Below are 14,789 nucleotides of genomic sequence, written 5' to 3' on the forward strand. Positions count from 1 at the left end.
ACTCTCAAAGTTTTAAATTTAGATAATGCCAACTAGGTAAAATATTGTACAATTTTAAATCAAATGGAAATTCTGTTTACCTGAATCTGTCTCATTATCCTTTAGCAAGAAAAATCAAGATTGGAGACAGATTGCTTCTCACCATCATGCCCTTCTTTAGAAAAATAGCAAAAAATAAAGAGTATTGATCCTGTAAGATAGACAGTCATTTCTGAGTAGGACATATTATAGTTAAATTGATCCTTTAGAACTCTTACTTTTTTCCTTTGACTCTTTGGTGTAATTCATGCTCATCATTTTCTTTGAAAATTAACTCAAATCCAGTGCTTTATAGAGGGTTTTCTAGGTTTTTCTCCACTTCATTCTAAACACCCTACAGTGTGTATATGAAGTTTTGGCTCTGTTGTTTAGCCCTTGCGCAGACTCAGATTTACAGATTTTTAGAGCCAAAAAAGTTCTCTGCAACCATCCAGCTCAGTGCCTTCATTTCTGGATAAAGAGAATGAGACCCAGCCCCAGTCACACAGCTGGTCAGTTTTTGAGCCAGAATTATGACCCAGGGCAGTTTTCATTCCCTTCTGTTTTGTAGTTGTTTGATTGTTTTGTGTGTATGTTTGGTCTCCCCAGCTAGAGGATTCGTTGTCAGGGGCCAAGCTTTTTTCCCCTCTTCCAAAGATTCTTCTGCATTGTCCCTATTCAGTGGACGTGCAATAGAATGCTGGGAAGCTAGCCTTTTGGTAGCAGATGCCAGTGGTATATGACTATCCTTTGCTCTAGTGCTATTTTTAAACTGTCTTCAATTTTTGTATTAATATTGAAAGCATATTTCTTATATGTTTATCTATTAGTGGGACTGTTTAGTGTTATATGTAATTCAGGTTTGGTATTCTCAGAGTTGTCCTGACACAGAGACAGAACTAAATACCTCTGTATTAATTACTGATTAGATAAAATTGTACTTTCTGACAACTTGGAATACTGTGACAAAGGGGATGAGAAGCAAGGTCTGTGTCTCAGTGTTTGATGGGCTCTTCTAAGTTTTCTCTAAGTTGTATACTACAGAAGAGCTTACCTAGCACAGTGCCCCTCAAACCTGGCCATATATGATGATGACACCCCCCTCCCCCCATACCACCTGAATTGGGACCCCTGAGGTTGGGACTTGTGTATCTTTATGTTTAAAGTGCTCTGTGGTAGAGAACCATTGGCGTGGAAGAACAGCATCATTGAGATAAGGTCCCCTGTTAAGAGAAAGTTGCTAAGTTGGGAAGGAGTGCTTGTATATATATAGTTGGAGAAGAATGGATGTGTATATAGAAATCTTGTAGAAAGATACCGATTGATTTTTTGCATCATTGAAATTACTTGATTGCTTTTGGGATATGTCTTTTGGGCCCACGTAGCAGTTGAATTGCAACTACAAACCTTCATAAAGCCAGAAAGGAATTAACTAAATAAGGACTATGGCTTCTGCTGCTGCAATTCAGAAGTGATAGACAATCTACACTGATAACAGAAATCTGTTATAAGAAACTGCTATTTTGTCATCTTAATGAGTAGTGGCTAACCCAAACCTATTGAAAGTTGTAGTAAGATTGGTTCTGTGGCTGGACATCATGGGGCCCATTTTACAGTTATCTGTCAATTAAATCTCACTTTCATTGCATTTATTTAATATTAGATATAACTGCACACCATTTATGAGGCTTCCATATTGGTATTCCATTAAATATTAAAGAGATGTTAATAAAATAAAAATAGATATGTTAGGAAATCACAGAACACTCAAGTGGTCACAGAAGTTTATAAAAGTGGAGAATTGGCAGGTCAATTTAAACTTGGAGTTTTTTCTGAGCCTTGCTTTGGGCTGGGTTCTATGGATTATAGCAAAAGCCTGAGACCAACTTTTTTTTGTTTTTTAATTTAATTTTATTTATTTTTTTGTACAGCAGGTTCTTATTAGTTATCCATTTTATACATATTAGTGTATATATGTCAATCCCAGTCTCCCAGTTCATCCCACCACCACCACCACTTTCCCCCCGTGATGTCCATACGTTTGTTCTCTGCATCTGTGTTGCTATTTTTGCCCTGTAAACTGGTTCATCTGTACCATTTTTCTAGGTTCCACATATATGCTTTAATATATGACATGTGTTTTTCTCTTTCTGACTTCACTCTGTATGACAGTCTCTAGATCCATCCACGTCTCTACAAATGACCCAATTTCATTCCTTTTTATGGCTGAGTAATATTCCATTGTATATATGTACCACAACTTCTTTATCCATTCGTCTGTGGATGGGCATTTAGGTTGCTTCCATGACCTGGCTATTTTAAATAGTGCTGCAATGAACATTGGGGTGCATGTGTCTTTTTGAATTATGGATTTTTCTGGGTATATGCCCAGTAGTGGGATTGCTGGGTCATATGGTAATTTTATTTTTTATTTTTTTAAGGAACCTCCATATTGTTCTCCATAATGGCTGTATCAATTTACATTCCCACCAGCAGTGCAAGAGGGTTCCCTTTTCTCCACACCCTCTCCAGCATTTGTTGTTTGTAGATTTTCTGATGATGCCCATTCTAACTGGTGTGAGGTGATACCTCATTGTAGTTTTGATTTGCATTTCTCTAATAATTAGGGATGTTGAGCAGCTTTTCATGTGCTTCTTGGCTACCTGTATGTCTTCTTTGGAGACATGTCTAGGTCTTCTGCCAATTTTTGGATTAGGTTGTTTGTTTTTTTAATATTGAGCTGCATGAGCTGTTTATATATTTGGGAGATTAATCCTTTGTTAGTTGATTCATTTGCAAATATTTTCTCCCATTCTGAGGGTTGTCTTTTTGTCTTGTTTGTAGTTTCCTTTGCTTTGCAAAAGCTTTTAAGCTTCATTAGGTCCCATTTGTTTATTTTTGTTTTTATTTCCATTACTCTAGGAGGTGGATCAAAAAAGATCTTGCTGTGATTTATGTCAAAGAGTGTTCTTCCTATGTTTTCCTCTAAGAGTTTTATAGTGTCCGGTCTTACATTTAGGTCTCTAATCCATTTTGAGTTTATTTTTGTGCATGGTGTTAGGGAGTATTCTAATTTCATTCTTTTACATATAGCTGTCCAGGTTTCCCAGCACCACTTATTGAAGAGACTGTCTTTTCTCCATGTATATCCTTGCCTCCTTTGTCATAGATTAGTTGACCATAGGTGTGTGGGTTTATCTCTGGGCTTTCTATCCTGTTCCATTGATCTGTATTTCTGTTTTTGTGTCAGTACCATATTGTCTTGATCACTGTAGCTTTGTAGTATAGTCTGAAGTCAGGGTGTCTGATTCTTCCAGCTCCGTTTTTTCCCCTCAAGACTGCTTTGGCTATTCAGGGTCTTTTGTGTCTCCATACAGATTTTAAGATTTTTTGTTCTAGTTCTGTGAAAAATGCCATTGGTAATTTGATAGGGATTGCATGGAATCTGTAGATTGCTTTGGGTAGTATAGTCATTTTCATGATACTGATTCTTCCAATCCAAGAACATGGTATATCTCTCCATCTGTTTGTATCCTCTTTAATTTCTTTCATCAGTGTCTTATAGTTTTCTGCATACAGGTCTTTTGCCTCCCTAGGTAGGTTTATTCCTAGGTATTTTATTCTTTTTGTTGCAATGGTAAATGGGAGTGTTTCCTTAATTTCTCTTTCAGAGTTTTCATCATTAGTGTATAGGAATGCAAGAGATTTCTGTGCATTAATTTTGTATCCTGCAACTTTACCAACTTCATTGATTAGCTCTAGTAGTTTTCTGGTGGCATCTTTAGGATTCTCTATGTATAGTATAATGTCATCTGCAAGCAGTGACAATTTTACTTCTTCTTTTCTGATTTGGATTCCTTTTATTTCTTTTTCTTCTCTGATTTCCATGGCTAGGACTTCCAAAACTATGTTGAATAATAGTGGTGAGAGTGGACATCCTTGTCTTGTTCCTGATCTTAAAGGGAATGGTTTCAGTTTTTCACCATTGAGAATGATGTTTGCTGTGGGTTTGTCATATATGGCCTTTATTATGTTGAGGTAGGTTCCCTCTATGCCCACTTTCTGGAGAGTTTTTTTATCATAAATGGGTGTTGCATATTGTCAGGAGCTTTTTCTGCATCTATTGAGATGATCATATGGTTTTTATTATTCAATTTGTTAATATGGTGTATCACATTGAATGATTTGCGTATATTGAAAAATCCTTGCATCCCTGGGATAAATCCCATTTGATCGTGGTGTATGATCCTTTTAATGTGTTGTTGGATTCTGTTTGCTAGTATTTTGTTGAGGATTTTTGCATCTATATTCATCAGTGATATTGGTCTGTACTTTTCTTTTTTTGTAGTATCTTTGTCTGGTTTTGGTATCAGGGTGATGGTGGCCTCGTAGAATGAGTTTGGGAGTGTTCCTTCCTCTGCAATTTCTTGGAAGAGTTTGAGAAGGATGGGAGTTAGCTCTTCTCTAAATGTTTGATAGAATTCACCTGTGAAGCCATCTGGTCCTGGGCTTTTGTTTGTTGGAAGATTTTTAATCACAGTTTCAATTTCTTGTGATTGGTGAGACTAACTTTTGAGCCAAGACTTTTAGTTTTCAAAGGAGGCAAAGTTGGATAGACATGACTGTGATTTAATAGTAGTTACGTATTTATAATTTCTTGAATATAATGAGACAGAGGATGATAATTTTTCTTTTCTTTTTCAACTTGAGGACTCCTGGGATCATCTAATTCTAGAATTTCACGGATAAGAAAACTTAAAAAAAAAATGTGATAACTGTCTCTTAATAAGTATTCAGAGCAGGAAGAACTTTATTTTCCTCTTAGTAGTAGGTCACTACTAAGTTATGTGTGTACAGATCACATGGCATTTTCATTTAGTCAGTGGAGAGTTGAGAGGGTCTGTGTTTTAGCACTTGAATATTGGACATGATTCAAATGTGAGTCAAGTGTGTCTAGAGGCTTTATTCATACGTATTTTCTTTTAGTCAGCAATGCTTCATAATGCCCTGGTTTCATGAATTAATTTTAATGGAATTAAACTTGAACAGGTCAAAATTATATAATTAATTTCATTCAGCTACAATTAGAGTTACTAATTGAATCAAGCCTACTAGCATGACACCTGGCGGCAGTCAGCTACATGACAGTAGCAGCAAGTACGTAGGACTCTGCGGTGAGAGAGTTCCTGTGTACTAGTGAGTTGGTAGAAAAAATCTTTTCTGTTGATCATCTCAGGAAGGCCTTGGGTTGACTGTAGCGGTGGAAAGATTTCTGGAGTTGTTTAAAAAAGTCAAGATTTTAATTGAAAGTAACACATCTCAGGAAGATTATATTTTCTCTAGGATAATGCTGAGTAAATGTTACATAAATCTAGAACATATTGGTTTAGCATGCTTCTAATTTATATTTTACTGCTATCTGAATATGGTTTTGCTTTCTAAAAATACTTAGCATTGAAGACCCTATTTTTTCAGAAATCTTAGCCTCTGGACTTATTCCTGAGTGTCCGTCTATTTTCATGTGTTGAAATGTGTTTTATGGCAGAACTTTTCAATTGTGAAATCCCCATGGTACATGAGAAATTTCTGCATATGCAGAAATTTTTTCCTTCCACTGGAAATGTTAATACAGTTGACTAACAACTTCTGTTTGAATCTCTTTCCTTTCCTTGCTTCCATGGCCTGACATTATCTAGTTTTTCTGCCTTCTCTGACTCCTTTCTAATTGTACAGACGCCCCCTTGATAGTCTTCTTTTAATATACTCACTCTTTTGGTGAGTGTATTCATTTGAATGGCTTCAGCAATCAGGTTTAGGAAGATGACTGTTTCTCGCTATATGTTATTTGTGACTTGCAGCTTCAAATGTTCAACACTAAACTCATCCACTAGACTGTAAACTCCATGAAGGCCTGGGCTGTGTCTTGTAACTGATTGTATCCCCACTGCATAGTATGATGCCCAGACATCTACCATGTACAAATATATACTTTAAAAATTATTCTCCTGGTCTCTAGGTTTTTCCAGTCCACTGCAGACTAAGAGAACTCAGTCAGCTCCAATCCCATCTTCTCTGATAATCTGTGAATCCTCTAGTTATTTTCTCACAATTACCGCCTATCCCATTTTTTATCCAGTTGTTGAAACTCTCATCAACTTCTGCCTGGACTGTGCTAAGTTTCCCTTTTAGTTTCCCTTACTCTGCTCTCCCTCTTAGATGCATCCATACTCCAGTGATTCTCAAGGATGTAAGTATAGTAGAATCGCCTAAGCCCCCTTCCCCCAAATTAAATTAGAATTTTAGGTCATGGGGCCCAGGAATCTTTTTTAAAAAGTCCCCTGAGTGAGTTAAAGTACAGTCAGGATAGAGAACCACTGGTGTGTACAAGTTCGTTAATTTTTCTTATGTGTGGCTTTGATTAGGCAATTCATAAAGATTCCGTGGCTACTGTCACTTATTTATCTCACTTTGAAATAAGGTTCAGATTTTTCACCTTGGTATTCAAATATCCATAGCATGTCCCCATTCAAACTTTTACCATCTTATTTCCTAATATCCCTCTTTAAGTACTTCACAGTGCAGAAAGTTGGAACTTTTGCACAGGTGTCTGCTTTTTGAGTTCACCCATGCTGTTTTTCCACTTGGAATGGCCTTTCTCCCATCTCTACTTTGAGAATTCCTGCTGATCTTAAAGACCATCCAACGTGCACCATTTTCTATAGCGCCTTTCTTGAGCTCTCAATCCTGATGAGTTTCTTTTTCTTCCTTTGAACCTTTTTTTAAAGTGCTCTAGACCTCTTATAATGTTAATTTTACCTTATGTTATAATCTGCTTTTTGCCTGAGTTATGTTCCTAATAAGACATTACTTTTCCTTACTTCTTGGCTTCCCCCTTGAGAACCCATAAACCCACATATAAATCTCTCATCTTCTTTGATGCTGCCACCCCTGCCACCCCTGCCCTCTGCATGTATGGACTCACTTCCATCCTTGATGTAACCGTTCCACATTTTTCTATTATGGCAGATCATTTGCTGTTTCAACGACTTCTTTACAATAATCTTAACATAATTTTTACAGTAAAATCTTCAGTGCTAACCAAATAGTAGGTGCTCAGTAAATCTCTGCTATTGAGTCAATAACATATGCAACAGTTACTAGAGATACTAGTTACTAGAGATACTGCTCCCATTTCTTTAAATTATGGCAGATTTAGAAGCATTTAGAAAAAAATCTATAAAATGAAAAAATAGAGAAAAATATGTAACATTTAATGATAATAAATATATATGTATTTTTTTTTATTTAGAAAAATGTGATAAAGAAAATACTGAGAGAGATATAACTCAAGCCACTGATAGCTGCTTCACACATGGAGAGATGCAAGACCAGTCCATTTGGGGAAATTGTTCGAATGACGAACTCATCAGAAGTAAGTATTTTTGGAGAAAATTGGAGTGCTTTGGGGACATGACTATGATAGTATGCTCTCAGTTAATCGTCTGATATAATTCTGCTAGAAATCTGTAAACCAACAGAGTTCATCTGAAAGTGTTTTTCATGAGTCTTTTAAAATGCAGAGCTAAAAGTAGGGTATAAATAATACTATCTGTCAGCTCTCATCCCATCTTTAAAAAGGAAGACTTGACCTATACATTTTGGACTCCATCCTCAGAGAGATTTAAACAAAACTTAATACCTTCTTGAGCAGTGACTAAGTAGAAGTCAGACAGTTCTAAGTATGAACAGACTGTGAAACTAAAAAGATAAAGACGGAGGTAAAGGACAATGAGTAGTACTTTGGTAATGCCATGTGGTCCCTGTTCTTCTGGCCAAATGATTCCAAACTGTTTTTTACAGTTAACACTTTTATCACTACTTGGCTTCTTTTTATTCTCTTTCTCTTCTTAAAATTGCTCTGTAGAATATATAAGAAGCTTTGGTTTAGTTTTGTTTTACTCTGGGAATGCACTGAAATGTCAGTATCTTTTGAGTGCTATTCAGAATACCTGTCAATGTCAGGTTTTACTTGTTCTGGTCGCTAAATTCCCCCAGGTGGATTCAAGATGAATTTGCCATATAATGAACAATTTTCTGTAGTGAATGTGTAAGTAGAAAGAACACTACTGTGCCACACCTGGAAGGGCATAGGAGTACTACATCTTTTGAAATTCTCATTCATGGTAACAGAATTATCGTGTCACTTCTCAGTTTTCCAGAGAAGACAGAGAAGAAGTTTTATTCTGGGAATCAAGTGTTGTTTTACTTTATTTTTTAAAATTTAACTCTTCAGTTCAGACAACTTCATAATACAGACCCTTTTTTGTGTTACATATTACATTTACTTTGAATCTTGGAATATTGCCTTTCCTCTCTAGAATGCCCAGTATCTGTCCCTAACTGAAACCAAACAGAAAAAAAGCAGATAGAAGGAAAAAGGCAACTTTGTAGAAAACAAAAAATAACAATAGAAACAGTACTGAAGGAGACTTCAAGTTTTCAAACGAAAGTTCTAAAAGTGAGTGTGTGTTAGTTTAATTTTAGAACCATTTTGGTTTTTTACACTTTTCTATTTGGGAAGGGAATAGAAAGGAAATGAAACTCAGGAATTTGTGAGGAGCGAGATTTATATAGCTTTCTCCAAAGCATCAAATAAACATTATTTCAAGTAAACATTTATCGCCGAAACAGATATTGGTTGTCTTCTATCTAAATATTGGCTCTACTGTTGTGAAACTTAAGGTTTTGTGAGATACTGGCATATTTTATCTGTGATTTCCCAAACAACCAGAGAGTTAGAGCGAGAAGGGGTCTTAGAGACAATTTTAACTTCACCTTTCGGGAGGCATAATTGTTTGCTCATTTTTTTTACCCCATAGTCACAGAATTTTAAGTGTGTGTGTTTCATTTAATTGATTTATTTCCCTAATCTCCCTTCCCAGGGCCCACACTAGGAAAACGTGAGTAAGAACTCTTAGGACAAAACCCAAAATATAAGTACTGTTTTGTAAGGATGTGGCGAGTCATATTAACATGTTAAAAAATTTTTGTGCTATTTGATGAAGCTCATTTTAGTTGCAGAATTCATACCATTAAAGGGAATGGATTTAAAATGAACTCCTCTCTCTGTTGTCTATACTGGTTACATGGACAGCGATAAAAAGAAAATACTGTAAAGTGCAGGAAATAGATTCTTTATTGAGATGACGATGCAGCCTGTACCAGGGGGCACTGGAGTATTTGGGAACAACTGTCTAGTTGCCTACTAACATGCACTGAAGGAATGCAGAGAGAGAGGTTTATGGCCCCCTCTGAGAGGGCTGCTGGGAAAACTGACAGATGAATGGATATTGAAAGATAATGGCCAAAGACAGTACTGCCGCTCTGGCCCAAAACACGTTGCCAAGAATTTCCAGATATTTGCGGGTGACTTTGAACTGTGAATTCTGATGACGGAGTTCAAAAACTACATTTTTGTTATTTTCCTGGTCATACTTTTCTAGACAAAGGCTACTCTGTTGGGTCTACAGAAAAATTTGATATCTCGATTTGCTGGGATGGAGCATTTTATGTCATCTTTAAAACCGACTTAAGTCTGGATAGCATTTGCAAGTTTGATAATCTGATAGCCTCTGCTGTTCCAACTCCCAGATACTGAACTCTGCAAACCTAGCCTGACTTTCCATCTTTGGCTTTCCCCGTTGAGTCGTTGGCCATCTCTGCGTCATTTAACGTCTGTCTCTCTTAACCCTGCAGTTAGGGAGATGTGTGTTTTCCTCTTGCTTCAGCATCTAGCCCATTTTGGGGGCCCAGTGAGTCTTTTGTAATAACAATAGGCCCTGGAAAGAAGGCGGTGGCTCAGAGCTGCATGGGGGAGGAGGGGAACATCTGTGGTGAGTCAGGACTCGGCTGACTCCTGTGCCAGAGTCCTGTGTGGCTCGCTGAGCACCGTGGAAGAGGCGGACAGCTTGCTCTCATGGAATTGATTTTACTTTCCCACTGTAGTGCGAGGTTGGCTGGATGGAGACATCATCAGAAAAATGAGGCCGGCTGGGGTGTGGGAACATTTTCAAATGTGCAACCCACTGTTTTTCCAAGCTTCCATGGGACAGTTCAGCTGCACAAGCAAGAAATGAAGGGGAGTGACTGTTTAATGAGACTTCTTTTTCTTATCTATTCTTGAGAGTGGCGAGTGAGGGCTGGCCGCTAATGTCTCTGTTGTCCCAGATGCCTGCTGCCTCCTTTGTTGGATGTTTAAGGCATAATTTATAGGGGACTGTTAGCTGTCAGTGTGATTAGGCTGTTTTTACTTTTCTGAGAATAACCGGGCTCTGGAAAGTCAAGGGAGTGGCCGCTTTGGAAATTGTATTCTAATTAAAGGGTGTATTCTCAGGCCTCATAAACGAGATCCAAGCTGAGAATAATTTCCAAATTATTCTGTGAACTTTAACCCTGACCTCAGTGGACCACCCACTTGTGGCTCAAAGCTGGTGCAGGCTCTACACAGGCCTTCCAGCTTTGTGTGCCTTCTCTGGTCCTTCTAGAAAACATCACAGGTGGCAGACCTGAGGTGTTAGGCTCTCAGGGCCTGGATTTCAAATTGGTTGTCCTTGAGTTGCTGACTTATTAGAATCCTTTCTGGAAGTTATAAATAAAAGAGAAGAAATCCATATGGAATCAAACATTTCAAATAAATAGGCCATACACAATCTGGTCAGGGAATGTGCATTGTGATTCTCTTTCTTATGAAATTTAAATGAAAAAGATGATTCCAACCACTTAAATTTGTTAAAAAAAAAAAAAATCTAAATCCAATCAGTAAAGAATTAAAAACACATGGAGGTTTTGTGAGGAAATTTTATAATTGGAAAGGTTTTATTTATAAATTTTTATCCTTTTTACAGTTTAAAAGTCATTCGTATTTGGAGAAAATATTGTGGTGTATAATTTAATTTCTGGAATGGGGCTTACATTTTAGAGTTTGTAAGAGTATCTTTCTATGGTTAAGGCTGGCTTTTCCCCTCAATTAGCATATATGGGACAGTATATAATTTGGAGCTATGCCTTGTTTTAATAATCACTAGTCCTCTGACTTAGTGGAATAAATGTTGCAGTGAAGTGACTTCCTCAATTAATATTAATTTTTCTATTTAACCCATAATATGCATAAACTGATAACAGGCAATAGGCAACATTTCATATTTTAATTAGACTACAAAAGGAACAGAAGTAACATTTCATCTCAGTCTTTGGGGGGATTTCTAAGGTAGGAAGGAGTGTGTGTTTGTGTGTGTGTGTGTGCGTGTGTGTCTGTGTGTGTGTGCATGTGTGTGTGGGTGTGTTACTGTGCTTATACTCATAGGCATGAGTAAATTTTCCTTTAATTTAGGTCAAATTCTACTATTCTAATTATTTCCTATGGAGAGAGAGCTTACATTTTTCTTTGTTCTTCTTTCTAAAATGCCTCAGGTCTCTCTCAGTTTTTTCTAGGTCCTTCTGAAAATTCTTACTACTTAACTTGATCCTTGGACATTGCTTTTTACATAAACGCCTCCTAATTCTAAATGTCATTACTTCACCCTAGAAATTTTCCTTAGCTTCTCTTCCGAAATAAATTTCCTATTAAATGAAACTATTTTGCTCAGCCAGTTCTCTCCTTTGTGATTTTGTAGAATTCCCATGATCTGAAGCAAAGTTAGAATGCTCTACTTAAATGGTAATCCCCATTCTATTTAACCCATTTATTCATTTTGAAGAGGCTTTAGCTCTCATAATAGTAAGCACTTAACTGGTAGGAGAATGCAAGCCCTCGTTCTCTAAGTCACACTCGCCTCCTCTTTACGGAGCTGGTGCCTCATGCTTTCTCACTCAGGCTTCTACTTGAAACCTTCCTCTTGGCGTCCTCTGAGTTTCCTCTCAACAGGCTCTGTTGTTAGGAACTCTGTCATTTCTTTTACTAGCCTTTGCCAACTTACTGCTGATCACCCCTTAATGAATACCATTGCACCACATCAGGGAATGCTTCCTCTATGTAAAATACTGAAAGAAAGGCAGAGACTACTCAGGCGTACTATTTATATACTTAGAGCATTTCTCACTTTGACTATAAGGAGAGAACACTGAGAGGTCGGGATTTAAATCTTTTCAGTGGCTCTCACGTTTTAATGCACATCTCAGTAAGTATTATTTGGTTTTCTTTAGAATTCACTTTATATAAAAGAGGCCATAAGCAAGCACCCCACCCCCTTTCCCCCCAGGTAAGTACCACCCAGTAGGACTGGGAGATGTGGCTTTCCTCCTATGTTTCTTAGGTAATCTGGGAGTCTTTCCCTCACATCAGTACTTCATGCTCATTCATTTGGGAGCAAGTCATGGTGACTTCTATCTTGCTTAGTGTCTAGTCCTCTGTTTGTCTCTCAGAAAAATTCTCTTTTTTAATATGCTGACCAAACGGTGATGTAGCTCCAGTTCGGATGCTTTACTTGTTGCTATAGAGAGGAATCTTTAACCATCAATCAATCTAAAACCCAACTCATGGTTTGATTTTAGGGTTGGGTGGATAATCTTAAGCCGTTTTTGATGGCTACCCATACTTAACACATTGGTCCATGATAGCCATTAGGCTGTGTTCTAGAATGGAGCTCAAGTTCCCTGACACACTTTTTCCTCGTGGTGCGTTACCCCATGCTCATCTGGGTTCTGCCCAAAAAGCTCGGGAGAACCATTGTCCATGCTTGTTTTCAACATCTTAGATTCAGGGACCTGGAGACCAATGAAAGCTGACTGCCAAGTTCAGACCTTGGACGCATCATTAGTACTGGTGTTGAGCAAGTTCCCTAAACTCTATGAGATCAAATTTCTCATTTTTAGAATGGAGGTACTAATTCTGTATACCTCATTGTGTTATTTTAAAGGTTATACAGGAAAACGCATTGTATGCTTAATTAGCACAGAGCTAAGTGGGTAAACACTCAAGTGAATTTATCATTTTTTATTATGATTATTCTTGGGCCCAAGTATCAGTTATAAGGCTTTTTTTTTTTTTTTTTTACTCTCTCTGTGGTTCCAATGGGTTACACGTCCAGACATCCTGGGTACAGAGGCCAGGTCTTTCTGAGACCATTGATATTTACGTCCATAACAGTAGCCAGCATAGTGGCTGCTACATGGTTTATGATTAATAAATGCTTGATTACTTAAGTGTATTGAATTAATGAGAGGAGGGAAGAGATTCTTCACCTGTCTTGCTTCTCTCATTTCAGACTTTAAGGTCCTATAATGAACATTCTAAATCACCGCATTTTTCCTCTTAGTCCTTCTAGCCCCCTTCTTTCTCCCACACCTGGTTCATTCATGTCAAGTTCCATATGGAACTTCCAAGTTCCATAGATACTCTAATGATGTAAAGCTATCAAGTCCTAAGTTTGACTGCTGTTCACTGATAAGGCTCTCCTGAAGTGTTTTCAGTGAACTATGGCAGTGCTCTGGATAACGTTTATTGTCTGCGTAGGTGGGTAGGGATGACACTTTATGTAGGGCCTTTTTTGGTCCCCTCTTCCTTATTTTTCTTGCCTACCTACAAGAAAAAAGCTTGAGACTACTTTAGTTCCCTTCCTTCCTTCTTTATCCTTCCTTCCCTTGCTTTCTCCCTACCTCCCCACTCTCCTCCCTTCTCTCCCTCCTTTCTTCTTATATCTTTCACTGCCTTTCTAAGTTAGTTTTTATGTTTTGTATTCTATAAAATACAATATTTTTATTATTGTTCTTATTATTCCTATTAATATTATCATTTAATCTATTACTTTACCTTTCACCTTTATCAAATACCATGACTCATTGAATTTCCAATCTATATCCTACTACACTTTCGTTAAAGATTTTCAGATATTCCTAAAATCTTTTGCTCTTTACTGGGGGAGGTGAGATGGTATTGAAGTACAAGTGGTGGACGAGGGCTCAGAGAGGGAGCCAGATTTATTCCTTTCCCATTTGGGAGTTCTTTGAGCCTCAGGGAGGAGCTGAGGCCTGGGAACTAGCTTAGAGGCCACCCTGAAAATGCTAACCACTGAAGAAATAAATAACCTTTAATGATCAGGACCATAAATACTGCGGTCTAGATAATTTTAGTTCTCAAACCTCAAACTTCCTGGATCTGAACACTGTGAATTTACTCATAGATTATTATTTGTAGAACATGTTACTATAATGAACTTTCAGGATTAGGTATCAAAATATAACTTTGAAAACTGAATAAAAAAATCAGTTACATTACGATGGAGTGCTAATAGTGTGCCGACATTGTGTTGTGTTGGATACAGTGATGACTAATACAGGTGCGGTCTCCACATTCAGAATTTACAGTCTGGTGGAAGAGACAGACATTTCATCTTGAAATGATAGCGTGTGTTTTGAATGCTGTGATGGGGAAGTGCAGGCGGCTGTGTGTTCACATTTGAGAAACACAAATACTCAGGTAGGGGAGAGTCCAAGAGGGCTTTCCAGAGGAAGTGGTGTCTGTTTTGACACCTGAAAGAGTTGGCCAACTCAAGCAGAGCAGGGGAGGGAGTGGAGCCAGAGTGTTCCAGGCCCAAAGAACAGTACACCCACAGGTCTAGAGGCAAGAGAGAACGTGGCCAGCTTGAGGAGAGTTGGAGAAGTTTTGTGTAAGCTGGGATGTAAAATGTGAGATGAGGGGTGGAAAGATGGAGGGAAAGAATCTGTTAACAAGGGTTGAGGGAAGATGGAAGGTATTGAAGGGACAAGTGACTTAA

At 37.8% G+C, this 14,789-nt stretch overlaps 1 protein-coding gene across 1 annotated transcript in view; it reads left to right on the forward strand.

Annotated features, from left to right (window-relative positions):
- MDFIC (MyoD family inhibitor domain containing) overlaps positions 1-14,789 on the forward strand; it is a gene marked incomplete at its 5' end in the record, with an annotated part of 118,498 nt that overhangs the window by 15,141 nt on the left and 88,568 nt on the right. The window contains 1 exon segment of the mRNA XM_082472464.1: positions 7,328-7,450. Coding sequence (XP_082328590.1) covers positions 7,328-7,450 — 123 coding nt within the window.

Source organism: Balaenoptera physalus (assembly GCF_965194825.1).
Source record: "Balaenoptera physalus genome assembly, chromosome: 8".
In the NCBI taxonomy this organism is placed as follows: domain Eukaryota; kingdom Metazoa; phylum Chordata; class Mammalia; order Artiodactyla; family Balaenopteridae; genus Balaenoptera; species Balaenoptera physalus.